Genomic DNA, 16593 nt, shown 5'->3' on the forward strand with positions numbered 1-16593 from the left:
GGCATTCTTGCAAGATCTAGGGGATTTTGGTAAAGACTGACCGTCTGTGAAGCCAAGCCCATTGCAAGATCCCGGGGTAAGCCAGCAGCCACTCCTCCATCCGCTAAGGCTTCGATGGCTAAGAATACGTAAGCCGGACCACTTCCGCTGCAAATTTTTCCAAGGAAATATCAAATATGATACTTTCACCTGTTTACACATTCAAGAAAAACCCGACTTTTTTAGTTGGATGATGCGGAAAAGTGATGTACCTGAGTCCTGTGACAGCATCGAACAATTTCTCATCAGCTCTCCATATCTTTCCCACCGATCCAAACAGCTTGGTGACCAGTTCTCCGTCCTCTTCAGTTGCCGCTGCTCCGAGGCTCATAACTAATTGACCGGAATATCGTCAGAACCCTCTAGCGAATAAACTATTGGAGAGATACTACAATTTTACCTCGGTAGATAAAAAAGGGTTTATGGATTTATCGGTGAATCCATGATGAACATCAATAGAGCAGTGACAAGAAAGAAAGAAAAAGAGAGCTTATTAACTATACCTGTTGCCGCCTCACCAACAGCAGATGGTGTGTTTGGCATCACCCTTATGAATCGATCGTGACCAGACCATTCCTAACAATACACAGAATCCCATTTCACATTTTTAGAAACCGAAATCTGAAAGCGATCGACAGTGAAACTTGTGATGCAAAGCACGGGTAAATAACAGAATTTCCAACGGTTGGAAGTACTGTCATTTGTAAATTCTAGGGAAAAAACATCAGATTATTATCAGAATGATAGGATTGAAAAGCTCTGCGTACCTGTAGATCTTTCAACTTTGTTCCGGCTGCCACAGAGACTAAAAGCTTTCGCTTGGAGAGTTTCGGTCTTAATTCCGTGACCACACGTTTGACTGCAAGATTAACCCGTAATGCTTTCTTAACGCGAAAATCCTCGAGCGGAAGGATATACACCAAAAGTTTCGTTTGTAAATCAGATAGACACAGAAAGAAATGAAGGAGACAGAACAATACCAACTTGGGGTTTCACGGAGAATATCACGACATCACTTTCTTCAACAACCTGTCACTCGGGAGATCGTGAATTCGATTAATCTTGTGTCGGAAAACGAATTAAAACACTTTAGCCCAAAAACTTTGAAGCTATGTATGTATTCTCCTAACTTGAACAATAATTTGCATCTAAAAGCTTTGAACAAATGAGTTAGCATCTATCTTCCCCCTATGCAGGATCTTGACACAAACTAACTAATAAATGGACATCTGGGATAAAAATCTTGCTCAATCAGACAACCTAAATCAAGGAAAAGGTCCTTCGTTTCTGCTGCACCATCTCAGTTTAACAAAACAAACCCATGAATGAAACTCCAAACATGTAATGGGGTGGAATTTGAAACTCCTGAAAGGGTTATATGCATGACTACCATGGCGATTGATCGAACATGCATCATTTTCCATTCAAACAAACACGAACTTCGCGTGAGATCAGAGAAACAAAGGGAGAGGGGATAGATAGATTCTTACGGCTTCATTGCTCGAGACGACATTGACGCCGAACGATTCGAAGACAGCCCGGCGGTCGGGATTCGAGTGAACGGCGGTGGAGATACGGTTGGGTGGAAGAATGCCCGATCTTACCACCCCTCTCGCGATGCTCTCCGCCATTTTCCCGGCTCCTACGAACCCAACCTTGTAACTCTCCACCGGAATCGGAACTATCTCCATCGGTATTTTCAAATGGATCCCCCCCGAGAAAAACTCCGACAAGTCGAGCTTGAGCTGCAATGGGTAGAACCTCAAGCTCCCGCGACGGCGACGAAGTAGAAGTCAAAAGCTCGCCACTAAGGATTTCGAAGAAATAGGGTTAAACAGAGACCCCCCGTCCGAGGTTGTCTTTTTTTCCCCTAATTAAAAAAAAATCAAGACCTGGTTTGACATTCCGCCGGCTAACCGGTTGTAAACCGGTTCCACTGGTCCGGTTTAACAACGCAATCAGTCGGAAGATAGAAAGTCGCCATCACATTCTTCAACACGCAACAACGGGAAGATTGTGTGATCGCTAGTTAGTAGGCTAGTAAGCTACCCTCCGCCATGTCCGTATAACTCAAGTTTGACCCGATCCTATGGAACCCACATGAAAAGATTCGTCATTTACAAGAGATCGGCTTGATAATCGATGAAACGGAGAGATATCAGAGGCAAAATTGGCCAAGTTATTCAAGTTTGACTCGATTCAACGAAACCCACCAGAAAAGATTCGTCCTTTATAAGAGAACGATCTGATTGTTGATGAAACAGGGAAATATCAGAGACCTAAAAAATGGCCAATTTGTTCATAAAACAAGCTGGGGAATATGCGGCGGCTCGACCCAATTATCCGACCAAACTCTTTGAGTTCATCGCATCCAAGACGCCATGCCACGACCTCGCTTGGGACGTCGGCACAGGAAGCGGTCAGGCCGTTAGCTCGGTCAGTTCATTCTCTTCTCTCACTGCAATCTTCATATTCGATTTCGCGTATTGGTCTCAATGTAGATTTCTACTCTCAGCTCGCTAGGATCTACAAGAATGTCGTGGCCACCGACACGAGCCCTAGCCAGCTTGAGTTCGCGCCAAAGCTTCCCAATGCTCGTTACCAACTCACTCCACCGGTAATGTCCCTGTCGGAGATCGCGGGTCTCGTGGCGCCGGAATCATCAGCCGACCTGGTCACAGTCGCTCAAGCCCTACACTGGTTTGACCTACCGACTTTCTACGGCCACGTGAAACACGTGCTCAAAAAGCCCCACGGAGTCTTCGCGGCCTGGTGCTACACCAACCCGGAGGTGAATTCCGCCGTCGACGAGGTTTTCCGGCGGTATTACAGCGAGAGCCTCGGTCCGTACTGGGACAAGGCGAGGAGGTTGGTGGAAGATGAGTACAGGAGCATCGAGTTCCCGTTCGAGGCGGTGGATGGCGAAGTGTCGACGGAACCGATGAGGTTTGCGGCGGAGAGAGAGATGGGAATGGAGGAGTACATGACGTACCTGAGGTCGTCGTCGGCGTACCAGACGGCGAGGGAGAAGGGTTTGGAGCTTTTGACGCCGGAGATGGAGGCGGAGTTCGCCGGTTCTTGGGAGGAAGACGGTGAGGAAAAGAAGGTTGTTAGGTTTCCGATCTTCTTGAGGATCGGTAAGGTCGGAGATGGTGTCTGAGTCTCTGTGTTTGAAGATCTGTAATAATAATAACGGTGTGTCCATGAGGCATTTATCAAAGGAACTGGATTTGAAGAAATAAAATTGGAGAAATTTCATCAAACACGTCGCCTGCAAGTGCAAAGCCTATCATCGTCCAATTCCAAAATCATTAACCAAAAAAAAAAACACACAAAACCCATGCCCAAGAAGCAACCAAACATCACATCACATGCGCAGATCCAGCAATGACAAAAACAACGGACTTCAAAAAGAGGAAAAAAAGGAAACCTGTCAGATCGCCAAACGACCACCCCAGCCGGGATGACCCCGGGCCGAGTAACGATCCTCTACAGCCAGGGAGATGGACCCGAAAGGAACAACCGCAGCCGTCAATCACGCTCCGATCGCACGGCCAACATTCATCCACCAGGTTTGAAGTCCTGTCTCCTTTGAACTCAAGGATACAGAGGTACGAGCCTATAGAACAGATCCTGTTCAAGTAAGGTCGTGCCTAACCGTTGAGCTTCTCTTCTTTATATTCAAATAGTTAATGTCATAAATTGTCCGATGTGGGATATGCTTTTCTAGGTGTCCCAATACCATATATAATCAATGTCGTTAAGTTTCCCAGTTTATGTTTCCACACGCATATAATGCCAAATATATATTTGGAAATCAAAGGTAAAAAATTATATATCCAAATTATTTAGTTAAGAATTATTTCTTTAAATAATTCCAAATATATGAACTTAGAAGAAAAAAGTTAGCAAGGTCTTTTAATTCTTGTTTATATATGTATATATCTGACAAATAAATAAAATAAATTAAACGAGTGGATTCACAAAGCAGCCGCAAAACAGTGAAGAAAATTTAAATAGAATCACGTTATACTCATATGCATGCGCATTGGGTCGGTCCATGGGTGGGTCATTTCCTCAACGCTGTGATGTCTGCAAGATAACCTGGCCAACGGAGGTAATTACATTTTCTATTTCATCTTTTTTTTTCACGAAACCCAAATAATTTTATTGAATTATTATCGATTATTATTCCGGCACTGATTGTTAGAAAGTATTCAAGCACGTGACGACTCTCCCAAGCACGATAATTATATTGATTTATAGTTTTTTTATAAATAAAATAACCGAATCCGTATATAACTAAAGCGAATCTAAACCGAAATGATTAGGGTTATAACTTATAAATATATTTAGTGTGTAATTAGTTATTGAGTTGTAACATTTCTTTTGTCATCAATTATAAATTTCATTTTAGAGGTACGTTTTTGTCGGGAAAAAAGTAGAATGATAAAAAAAAAATAGTAGCAAATTTTGAAGGCAGCTCTCTTTTTGTTCCGATAATTTGTAATTTTTCTGTAGAAATACTGGATTTGTAGATCGTAGGCATGGAAATCCATTTCAAACACATATACGGAATTGTAATAACAGTTAAATAAAATAAAAAGACTTTGGAAAAGGATTCCCGAAGCCTTTGGAATTGTAATAACGTAATTACACTTTATAATAAAAATAAAAATAATTCTTGATTGCTTTTTTATCCATATGTTTGTGGTCGAGTGCCTCTTCCGGGTCAGGGGTTCGAATCTAGACATACGGAGAGGGAGAGACATAGCGTGTGTTCAAGACCTAATATTAATCGATATGACACTTCGTGCATCTATAAATTAAATGGGAAACATCAAATCTGTATTTGGAGATATGTAATAATGATAATGGTGTGTCCTTTAGGCATTGAAAATAATAAATTAAAAAAAAAGGAAGAAAGGAAACCTGTCAGATCGCCGAGCGACCACCCCAGCCGAGTGAGACCCGGGCTGAGTAACGATCCTCTACAGCCAGAGAGATGATCCCAAAGGAACAATCGCAGCCGTCAATCACGCTCCGATCGCACGGCCCACATTCATCCACCAGGTTTGAAGTCCTGTCTCCTTTGAACTCAAGGATACAGATGTACGAGCCTATAGAACAGATCCTGTTCAAGTAAGGTCGTGACTTACAGTTGAGTTTCTCTTCCCTATATTCAGACATTAGTGTCCCAACTGTCCGATGTGGGATATTTTGTCCCTTTCCAATTTTAGAAAAATAAATGTTACCTCAGAACCTAGAATACGCTCAGATCTGCCTTTTTTATTTCTCTTTTTTTTAATGGAAATCCGTATCATCAAACTTTAGAAAATTTTAGTTAAGTTTCCTTTCTTGAAATTCAATTACCCAATTTTTTTTTTGGATAAAAAGGTACAAATATAATAAAAAAAAAAGAGTTCGTATACAAAAACAAAAGAGAATATCTATGTGCCTCTAAACACCAATTACCCTGAGTTTTAAATCCCAACGCATATAATTAAAACATATGTGAGATGAAAGTGGACCGTATAATAAGAGACTGAGACCAAACTCGTATGCTATAATTTGTTATGAATATATTTATTCTATGTAAATATTTTCTCGTAAAAATTTCTCTAATATAGTTATTGTAATTTCCATCTCCTAAAATCCGTATAGAGACGTTTAAAGACTAAAGAGTAACAACCGGATATATTTTTTTATTTATAAAAAAAAAACTGGTAATTTTTTTTATATTTTTAGATGTGATTTTATAGCCTCTACAATTATTATTGTTCGAATCATTTATTTAATAGAAACATAATTTTTCAAAGGATTTGGATATGTATGGAAACACACATAGATATTTTAGACATGGATCATCATTAAGAAGATAGATAACAAAGAAGATTACAAAGCATGAAAATGATTTATGCATATTGGCTTGTCTTAATCTAATTTTAATACAATATATTTTTAGTTGAATAAATTATATTTGTGTAAGAATTTGGTGACGTTGAATACGCCTAAGTTCACACATTGCAGGATTTGGGGGACTGCAAGTTGCTCTGTATGTAAATGATCAAACCAAACCGAATGGTTATAGTTTTTAAAAAATTATCGAATATAATTATATTCGATAATTTTTTAAAAAAATTGAATTTTTATCGAAACCAAACCGAAACGAAAATAACCGAATCGAAATTTATATAAAAAATGAATGGTTATAGCTTTTCTATAATCGAAATAACCGAACCAAAATATAACCGAACCGAAATCTAAAATGGCCACCCCTAGTTTTATTGAGCATCACCAAATAATTTTAATTTTTTATTTTCTTCCAGAAAGTAAATCTTCTAAATGAAAACAATATAAAAAAAGTTATTTATTTATTTTGATTAGCTAGTAGTATCTCACGTTTAATACAGTGTACGAGAGTCGAGAGTGGTCTTTGGTCATACCCGACATTATACGTGAATGCGTGTTACCGTCCACGACTTCATAAAAATAAAAAATTATAAAACATTTATTCTTAAATGCACCGTCCACTATTATTAAATCCATAAAAAAAATAGATTTTTTTATTGATAATATATATAATATGCAGCAAATTATTCTACACGCCAATTTGTTAATTGCTAGTATACTATTCTTAGTCTGGTTCATGGCTTTATGAAGGAAAAAAAATTGAGAGTTGAAATACATAATTAAAAATTAAAAACTGATTTAGGTACTATAATATTTATATTTTTATATACGTAAACTAAATATATATGCATATATGTGTATAAGGAACAATTATTTCATGCAGGTACAATTAGTTGAAATGAACTTCCATGTACAAAGTGATGAAGAAATTTGATCATAATTGTTACATGATTTAGATATTGTAATCAACCGAAAATATATGCTATCGATGAATTTAACTCCTCTTACAATGCTTTATGTATTTTATTGAACTATATGGCCAGACAACAATGATTTAATTCATGATGGTTAATTGAATTACATTAAGAAAATATAAAATTTGAAACAATCGCAACTAAAACTTAATCAAACTAGTTTTTAATTCTATATATTAAAATTTTCGTGTTATAATTTATTTTAATTATTGTAAGTTTAAATTTCCCCAGAACTTAAATTTTTATATCTATGAATATGACAAATTGTATTTTAATTATTTATCTACTCATAACCGACATTGAATGTGAGTTTTATTTATCTATCGTGTTTTAGATCATGGATGAAAGGGGAAAAATTCTGTTTTAGTTTAGTTTTTTATTTTTGTTATGGTGAAGGTTGAAGTTTAAATGTTATATTGAATAAATACAATCAATTCCGAAATAATCAAATCAAACTATAATAAAACGTAATTTACCTTTATTAAAAAATTAAGAGATTATATTGAAATGGTAAAATTTTAAATTTAAAGTATAGTGATGTGTCATCATCATCATCATCATCACCATCACCATTCACCCATCATGATGATCATCGCTGGAGCTCCATCATGCGAGAGAAGTCATCGAAGCAAACATACCCATCTCCGTTCCCATCGACGGTCGCTATCATGCGCTGGCACTCTTCTAACGTGCACCGTTCGTCTCCGATTACGGCGAACACTCGGTGCAGCTCCTCCGCCGAAATCCTCCCGTCGCGGTCCGCGTCGAAGAATCCGAACACCTCCCTCAGCTCCCCCGCCTCCATCGATCCCGCCGCCGAGCTTCCCGCCACGCGGTTCGCCAGCTCCTCCAGGCTGATGCAACCGTCGTCGCCACCGTCAACCACCCTCAGCATCATGCTCACCTCCTCCTGGCTCGGCGGATCGGGGCTCAGCCTGCTGAGAAGCGCCGCGAGCTCGCTCCTGGAGACCATACCGTCGTCATCCCGATCGATCAATTTAAACGCCTGAACAAGCTCGGCGTAAAAATCGCGATCTCCGGCGGAAATCTGGGACCAGTCTCCGGAGATCTCAGGCAGAACGCTGATAGGCGTTGAGGCGGGATCGGGCTTGCGGCGGCTTCCGCCTCCGTAGGATCCTTCGGATGAGGAGGTAGAGGAAGCGCCGGAACTGAAGGAGGATGGATCGGAGCGATCCTTCAGGCGGAAGAGGCGTTTGGGGCTGAGGCGGAGGAATTTGGAGGTGATGACTGGGACGAGTTTCATGGCGATGGCGGAGGAGGAGGAGGAGGAGGGAAAGGAAGGCGAAGGGGAAGGGAGAGTGGTTGAGAGGAAAGAGCAAGGAAGGGAAGGTATTAAAAGGAGCTATGGCAGCTTCCGCGAAGCTTCATTCACAGTTATGGTGTTTTGATACTTGTACCGCCATTATCAGTTTCCGTGTTAATTATCTTCTTTAAAAAAAAAACAAATTCCACAGAATGTCTAGTCAATTCGGTGATTAGACTACCACTAAATTACAATATCTAATTTCATTTCATTATTAATTTCTGATAATGATTTCCTAATCATTATTTTAAAAACGGATACATACAATTGATAAATTTCCGCTATTAGTTTTTTCTATGGTTGTACTTTGTGTTATATATTTAGTTAGGCTTAGGCAACGACATGTGGTCTCTCACCCTTTTAATTGAGAACAATAATAATTGTACTTTTTAAAGCACGAATTTTTGGCTGCTTAAAGTTAAAGATAATATAGTAATAATAGATTTATTTTTAGTTACACTTAATTTTTTTATATGACGGATATATCAGGTAATTATCCGGGTTTAGAATAAAGACACACTAAAAACTATTTAGATATATCCGATTAGAAGAGACTGGACTTGTCAGGCCAAAAAGCCCAATAGGCCCAATTATGAGTTACTAACACCTAATTGGGCCGACCCTTCGACCGAATCCAAAGAAAGAAAAAAAAGCAACAACTAGGAAGAAAAAGAAACACGACATATGAAGTTTGGGAAAACATTACAATTTGAAAAGGACAAGGAATGAAGTGAGACTTGAATACAAAGCAAAGACTGCCTTTCGTCTCACCTGTTTCACGAGTAGATACCAGTAATCAAAATTTCGACCAGAGTTCTCATTCTTCTTCATCTCCATCTTTCTTCTTCTTCTTCTCTTTCTTCTTCTTCTTCTTCTTCTCACTCTTTTCTGCTTCTGCTTCATCTTCACCATTTGCAGGTTCCTCATTCTCCTTGCTCTTCTTTTTCTTCTTCTTCTCCGACTTCTCGGGCTTGGGTGAAGACTCATCGTTGTTCTTGTGATCCTTTTTCTTCTTCACCTTCTCCGCTTCCTCCTCTTCAGACCCTTCTTTATCCTTCTTTTTCTTCTTCTTCTTCTCCTTCTTGTCAGATTCTTCTTCCTCTTTCTCTTCTCCCTTTTCCTTGGCCTCTTCTTTGGTTTTCGATTTCTTAGCTGGAACTGGAGCAGGGCTATCACTGCTTTCATCCGATTTTCGCTTCCGCTTCTCCCCACCTTCGCCATTCTCATGCTCGACCTTCTTCTCCTCCTCGACAGCCGGGGTTACCTTCTCTGGAGCAGCAGCTATACCAGCAACCATAGCATCCCCACCCGGAGGCAAAACCACATTCCTCAGCCACTCTTGGGGAGTTTTCTCGTTTGGCTTACCATGCTTATTCAGCTTCCCCTCAGAGATAAGCTTCTTCTTCATCGAAGCCCTAGGTCCCAGTCCCCACTTCCTCGGGTATGTGTCTCTGTCCATCACCACTCGCTTGATCTTAGCCACCACACCATGATCACAAGTAGCCATCACAGCTGTTGTCATTTCCGCAATCCCGATAGCTATGGCCTCACCTTTCGTGGTCATAAGAACAACTTCTTCACCAACCTCAATGTCGTTCTCAAATCTCAACAATCCAGGAATCATCAGCTTCGCACCATAACAGATGGCATTCACAGCAGAATCCTTCACGACCAGCCTCTTGTAGCTAGTCAACAACACTTCAAGTGGCATGATGGCCCTCCTAAGATAAGTCTCATCCCTATAATTATCATACATCCACTGGGCATCCATCACATCATGCATCGTTACCATGTTATCTCTCTCACCCAAAATCCCAGACCTTACCCTCCTCAACTCCTGCATATGCCCTCCAACCCCTAGAAGCAGACCCAAATGAACACACATGGTCCTAATATACGTACCTGCCTCACAGGAAACCCAGAAAACAACCAAATGCTTGTCTACATCATACTCGAGCAGCTTGCTTTCGTATATTGTCCTGATCCTAAGTTGCCTTTTCACGGCGGAGATCAGAGGCGGCCTCTGAAACACAGCTCCAGTGAGCGTTTCGAGGGCTCTAGCAACCTTGGCGACATCTGGGACAGAAGAGTGCAAACGGGCAACACAGACATACTCTTTGCCGGCACCTTGCTGCGATTTCACGAGCCGTGTGGCTCGATCGATGCATACAATGAGATTCCCAGTGACTTTGGGGTCGAGGGTTCCACTGTGACCCGTTTTCTCGACACGGAGGATACGTTTGATCCAAGCAACGACCTCATGAGAGGAAGGGTTGGCAGGTTTGTCGAGGTTGATGATACCGTACCTGATATACTCTTGCAAGGGCCGTTTCAGGGGAGAGAAGCCGGACGGGAGAGGAGTGTAGTGTCCGGTCCGAACGTTGAGGCGGTCATAGTTCTTGAGGAGGATGGGCCACTGGGACGTGTCGATGGCGGGAGTGAAGCTCTGCGGCTTGATCATGAAGTCTCCCGCGTCGGCGTTGGCGCCGGCGTCGGCATCGGTGACGGAGTCAGCATCTGACTTCTTCTTATGCTTCTTCTTCTCCGACCGGGAGATTTCGACCTCCGACATTGCTTCTACGGATTTAGGGTTTTGAGAGGGTTTTGTTTGTCACAGAAGCCGTCGTCAAGCCACAGGGTGAAGCGCCAAGAAATGGGGATTTATAAAGTCTAGGGTTTTAGGGTTTTGGGTGAAGATGGAGTTCCCATTCTCTGTAAACTTTGGGCTTTATATGGGCCTTAAGTAAATCCCATTGGGCCACAACAATGCATAGGCGAAGCCCATCAATTGGAGGCCCATTGTAACCTATTGAGTTCGATTTGGTGGGCTGGTCTGGGCCTGGATTGAGTTCGATTTGTTCGGACCGATAAGACTTCGGGTAGTTTCATAGGGCTTAGAGCGGGCTCGAATTGGGTTTCGAACTTTTTTTTATTAATAAAAAAATATCTTCTTTCATCATCGAAACATAATCATAACAATAATATAATAATATACGTTTACACAAAAAAAAATCAACAAAAATTCTTTCAAATTAATTGAACAGTTTTGCTTCATAATAATATGACAAATTTTATATCGAATAAAAACGAAAACGTATACAAGTGAATGTTGGAGGATAGACGATGACAAGATTTTAAGGCAAAAAAAAAAAAGGGTTCAGTTCTTATACCCAACCCGAAGCCTAGAGGTGTCAATCGGATCAACCCGACCCCGCACTCGATCCAAAAATTTCGGATTCGAGTTCAGATCAAACCAATATTTTTTTTTTCCGGATCTATATAATCAAACCCAAAATCCGATCCTATATATTTTGGATTTCAATCAGACCATATCAGGTCGGGTCGGACTCGTTCGTTCAAATTGTTGTAAAGTTATTTTTTCTTTTTTTTTTGTTAATTTTTTTTAAAAAAATATTATCGGACTTTCGGATTAATCCGAATTGAGCCCGAAAGCTCGATTTTTTTCTACCCAAAAAACTTAGACCGAAGCCTGTTATTTTTCGCATGGAGTCGGACAGGACTTTGGACTTTGGGCATAAATTGATACCCTTAGATCTAACTCATTTGGTCTAAAGCCTAAAATCTTAGGCCTATATTTTTAGGTTCCAACTTTATTGTTTGGAGCAAGTTTGAGTCGGATTCCGAGCTTCAGACTTCTTTGGTATATCCCTAACGGTGGATGTATGCGAATCCAAAATTTTCGAGTCACCTAATCTCAATCTTGAAAACAATTCGATTTCTCGATCAAGATTATTTACTCTTGATTTAACGATAATTAGGTATCCAAGTTTTGGATATATGTGAAATTTGATGAGAATTGAGATATCGATCGATGAGGAATGACATCAGAAAGGATTGAGAATAGAGAATGTTATCGCTTGATAAGAAAACGAGAATAGAAAACAAATTCGAAAGAATATTATAGGACGTGCATTTCACTACAGTTCTTCATAATTGAACCGTACTAAACCGAAAAAATATAATATTTTCGATCGGAACTGTTCAAATTCGCGAACGGTATTATTTTTAGAAAATCGAATTTTTTGGAACCATACCGAATTTAAAGAAACACAAAAAAAAATATTTCTAAAAAAGATCGATTTTTTTTAATAAAGCGAAATCGAATCGAGTATGATATAGTAATTGATTAGTAATATTTTTGTAAAAACGAAAGAATCAAACTGAATTATTCTCGAATCAAATCCGAACCGAATACCAAAACACCTACCCTTATAAAATATCGATTTGAGGCGAGGGCCCAGGACAGAACTACGAAATCGTTCGTGGCCGAGGTGGTGCTGTTGCACATGGTCGCCAGACTCCCCACACAATTTTACAAACAGTAGGTATAATAATTTTTTTCTTTTTTAAAATTTGATTATAAAAAATATATTATAATTCTTTACCAAAATAGATTATAATTAATTTTGAGGCTCTATAATTTTTTCATTATTTTATATAGGAATTTGTCTTTTCTTTCCATACACGTGAATTTATATATTTCATTCTACATTAAAAATATTAGTTGATGTTTAACATTTAATATTATCAATATTTTATTAACGCTACTATTTAATTAAAGTTACGATGTAAGTTTTAAAAAAAATCTATCACAAACTTTTAAAATTTTAATTTTAATTTTTTGAAAACGTCATCTTTTTAATTATATCTATGGCAAACCTTCAAATATTAACAATATTTTATTTTTAATAGAGAAATATCAAAATATCATTGGAATAGAATTTATTATGAAGATATAATTGATAATTTTTACTTTAAACAAAGCTCGAGTAAACTATGTTATTTAACTGATCGTTTGATATGTTGATATTATTTTTTTCATTTTTAAAATATGAATATTTTTCTCATAATAGAAATAAGGAAAGTTCAACTCACAAATTTTTAAAAATTAAAATTGAATTTTAATATTATTCCAAGGAGACCAACTCCGTTCAAACTTCTTCCCCAAGTAAATCTCATAGACCCCAGGAAAACCCTAAGCTCCTAGAACTTCCGTACACACACAACACGTGTGTATATATATATATATATATATATAACCCCCCAGACACAAAGGTACGGAGAAATCTTACAACGCTTGAGAGTTCTCTGAATATTTTTATTTATTCCCGAAACCGCCAAAAAAAAAAACAATGATGGGTCTTCTCCAGTTCAAGTTTTTTCCGACAGATTTCTATTACCCACGACCAGGTCCAGCTCAAGATCCCGGTCGTGATGCCAAGCTTGCGGCTCCCCCTCCCTCGATTCAGATTTCTAAAGACTCGACTTCTTCTTCTCCTTCTTCTGTTCGAAAGAATAGCTGCGATAATGGCGTTTTTCATCTCGTCGACGGTGATGAACAAAAACGACGTGGATCTTTCTCTTCTTCTTCTTCTTGAATTTTTCTTTTTCTTTTTTTTTTAGTTAAGTACGAATGAGTTTTCAGGGTTTTCTTCTTCTTCTTCCCTTTTTAAGATGTTTCATATTATTTGAGGATAATATCGTTAAGTTTAATTGTTATTTATTCTTATTGATCGTTTAAATACATTACATAAACTTTTACGGGGATTCGAGTTAATAGAAAAATTAAATTTGATCAGAGATGTAGTATATGTGGTAATCTCTTCTATATATCGGTTTTATTTTGATATGTGGGATTTGGTTCTATAATAAAAGTGAAATCAGTAAAAGAGATTTGCTTGGCTCATTAAAAAGGTTGTTTTCTTTATTGGTTCTATAATATATATATATATATATATCATGATAAAATATCATAAATTCATATATATCTCTAATAAATTGTGAATAGTGTGATATAACCATATGACCAAGATAATATTATGATCATATTGATAATAATATGTTTTGAATCCATTGCATATAAGATACGACATAGTTTTGAGTTTGCTAGTTGCCACCTACAGCAAAACTCTCCTCTTGACTTGATAATGTTGATGTCGATGTTGATTGATAATAATATTAAATGTAATTATAATGATTTTATCAAGTGATTAGTGTGATATATAAAATGTGATCATGATAATTTGGTGTGATCGTTATTACAAATATGTGTATATGTAACTATATTATCACTTTGATCAGATAATCATATTTGAAAAAGGATGAGTTGAAAGATCCCTAATAAATTTTAACCTTTGGAGCTCAATAATGGACTAAACTACATATCAATAAGGGGCTGTTTATTTAGCTCCCGCTATTTCTTGAATTAATATATATTTTAAAAATCATAATCAATATAAAATTAATCCAAAAAAGAAAAATATTTATTTATATCTTTATTTAAACCTGAATTCGGATTAAGTCAAAACAGAAATCAAAATGAATAGAATCTAATACAAAAACTGAATAAATTTAAAATTTTAAAATCCGACATCTCAATTCCGAACGGAAACACAAATGTGTGGAAGGATGATGAATAGAAACAATCAGATCATAATCTTGCTGGTGGTGGGGCCTACTTTGGCTTTTCTTGGATTACTTACCGCCTAATCTCGATTTACGGAAGTTAATTATTTTTAGAAACAAAATCAATTCACTTAATTGCATGTTTTACGTCCTGTAATAATTAACAACCAATAGAAACGAGGAAAGTCAAACCAAGCCAACAGTAACGCGCTAGCGCGTGGACGTCCGGTCACGGTCATATATTAACCCCCCTCGCCATCGTAGCTTATGGTGAATGTTCATGACCCGTTTCGTTTCTTGACAAAGAGGGCGAAAAATCTACTCGACGAGAGAGATATTTTCTCCGCTTAAGGTAAAAAATATTGTTTATGTTTTCTCTCTGTTCGATCAACGCCTCAACGGGAGGGAGGAGGCGATCTTTCGTTTGGGTTGGATGTTTGAATTCATGGATTCTGATGGATTTGTTCGGTGGGGTGGAATTTTGGAGAAATTTGAATGCTGAAGTGATCGAAATGTCTTTCGCTGCGTTTTTTCATTGGTATTGTTTCGAATTGTATGGATTTGACTTGTGTCGAAATTTCCTGGTTCCTTGATGAGTTGATTTCGACGGAGATGGAAGACCGATGAAGGGGAACCGGAAACGGGAAACCTTTCAGATCGCGAATTCGAAATTACTATATCGTTACAATCTTATTACCGAGTGGTCAGATCGATTGTTGTATGCTTCCGTTTCCGGATCCTGAAATCAATTTGACCTAATTGTTCTGTTATCCTCGCTCAGATTGTGGACTGGGTCTTGTACTGATCTAAGTTCTTGTGGGTACAGATCTAGAACGGAGTTCGAAAAAAGGCAAGGAGCGAGAGGAAATGGCGCGGTCAAGGCTGAACCCAGATGCCGCGGTCTTCGTCCCGGCTGCTATTCAGCAAGTGGAGGATTTCTCTCCGGAGTGGTGGCAGTTGGTCACAACCTCGGCATGGTACCGCGACTACTGGATCAGCCAGAACCAGGGCGAGGATGGGTTCTACGACAATGGCGAGAATGATAACTGATGTACTGCCCGAACCATTCGATCTCGACACCGTCGATGGCTTCTTTGACGATTCTGAGTTCGACCCAGAAGAATTAGAGAGTATGTTGTACCACCCGTCATCTGACATGGGTCCAGATTCGACAGATCTCTGAGTCAGCTCCTAATATCATTTTAGGGTTTATGCATCAGGCCTGGTAACCTCTCGCCTAGTTTGCTTTTGTACCTTTAGCTTTGTACTACCATTATTTGTAGTTTAACCTCTGTTGTTCATTCTCAGATTCCTCTCCCGTTCCCAAAAATGTAAAATTCCAAATGAAATGAGAATAAAGATTGGCTTCTTCCTCAGGGAAAATCAATCCAATATACCAAATGTGTAGCACCCATTTCAGCGATACACCCCAAAAAAAATTAATTTTTTTTTTTCAATTCTATACCACTTTTGGATTTAAAAAGTCCGAAATAACTTTTTTTAATATTTTTTACGATTTTATTACGACTGTTATATAATTAATATACGACTAAAAAAACATTGTTTACGACCGTATAACAACTAAAAATCCTGTAAATAATTAGATGTATTTTTTGCCACCTCATTTAGAATCAATTAGAATCAATTGCAACTGTATTTAGAATCAATTAGAACTTTGCAATTATAATTACACGGTTTTATTAAGGTAATATGCTCTTTTCGACAAAAATTTAATGGATTATAATTTTTTGGGTGTATCCATAAATGAGTACGACAAGTTTGGTATATTTGAGTAATTTACCCTCTTCCTCATCCATCTTTCTATTGTGTTTAATAACAGGGATGATCTGGTTCTTCCTTCTCACTTAAGATGCGATTTATTCACTCTCTTCCGCATAAATTTCCCTCCTTATTTGA

The 16593-nt window shown here is 38.4% G+C and overlaps 4 protein-coding genes and 1 pseudogene across 4 annotated transcripts in view; 2 read left to right on the plus strand and 3 right to left on the minus strand.

Moving 5' to 3' along the window:
* The window catches only part of LOC104816595 (pyrroline-5-carboxylate reductase), a 2243-nt gene extending 399 nt beyond the window's left edge, over positions 1–1844 (minus strand). The window contains exons 1-6 of the mRNA XM_010545534.2: positions 1530–1844; positions 1020–1068; positions 807–898; positions 543–615; positions 252–372; positions 4–147 (exon numbers count right to left, since the gene is read on the minus strand). Of these exons, the coding sequence (XP_010543836.1) occupies positions 4–147; positions 252–372; positions 543–615; positions 807–898; positions 1020–1068; positions 1530–1730 (680 nt within the window). The 5' untranslated portion in view covers positions 1731–1844. The remainder of the gene's footprint in view (positions 1–3; positions 148–251; positions 373–542; positions 616–806; positions 899–1019; positions 1069–1529) is intronic.
* A 386-nt stretch (positions 1845–2230) lies between these two features.
* Positions 2231–3243, plus strand: LOC104816676 (putative methyltransferase DDB_G0268948). The gene is made up of 2 exons (XM_010545630.2): positions 2231–2475; positions 2555–3243. The coding sequence occupies exons 1-2, from the start codon at positions 2326–2328 to the stop codon at positions 3197–3199; spliced, it is 795 nt and encodes a 264-aa protein (XP_010543932.1). The 5' UTR covers positions 2231–2325; the 3' UTR covers positions 3200–3243.
* Positions 3244–7317: 4074 nt separating this feature from the next.
* On the minus strand, positions 7318–8326 carry LOC104816743 (probable calcium-binding protein CML35). Its single transcript, XM_010545715.2, has one exon. It carries the CDS (start codon positions 8188–8190, stop codon positions 7516–7518), a length of 675 nt encoding a protein of 224 aa, XP_010544017.1. The 5' UTR covers positions 8191–8326; the 3' UTR covers positions 7318–7515.
* Positions 8327–8765: 439 nt separating this feature from the next.
* LOC104816817 (H/ACA ribonucleoprotein complex subunit 4-like) lies at positions 8766–10894 on the minus strand. The gene has a single exon (XM_010545835.1). It carries the CDS (start codon positions 10820–10822, stop codon positions 9068–9070), a length of 1755 nt encoding a protein of 584 aa, XP_010544137.1. The 5' UTR covers positions 10823–10894; the 3' UTR covers positions 8766–9067.
* Positions 10895–15043: 4149 nt separating this feature from the next.
* On the plus strand, positions 15044–16070 carry LOC104824298 (annotated as a pseudogene).
* Positions 16071–16593: the final 523 nt, after the last annotated feature.

The sequence above is a fragment of the Tarenaya hassleriana genome, unplaced genomic scaffold (genome assembly GCF_000463585.1).
Source record: "Tarenaya hassleriana unplaced genomic scaffold, ASM46358v1 Cleome1, whole genome shotgun sequence".
Lineage (NCBI taxonomy): Eukaryota > Viridiplantae > Streptophyta > Magnoliopsida > Brassicales > Cleomaceae > Tarenaya > Tarenaya hassleriana.

Coding starts and splice junctions, on each gene's coding strand:
- LOC104816676 (XM_010545630.2), top strand. CDS start 2,326: ATGGCCAATTTGTTCATAAAACAAGCTGGGGAATATGCGGCGGCTCGA. Junction 2,476..2,554: donor GCGGTCAGGCCGTTAGCTCG/GTCAGTTCATTC, acceptor TTCTACTCTCAG/CTCGCTAGGATCTACAAGAA.
- LOC104816743 (XM_010545715.2), bottom strand. CDS start 8,190: ATGAAACTCGTCCCAGTCATCACCTCCAAATTCCTCCGCCTCAGCCCC.
- LOC104816817 (XM_010545835.1), bottom strand. CDS start 10,822: ATGTCGGAGGTCGAAATCTCCCGGTCGGAGAAGAAGAAGCATAAGAAG.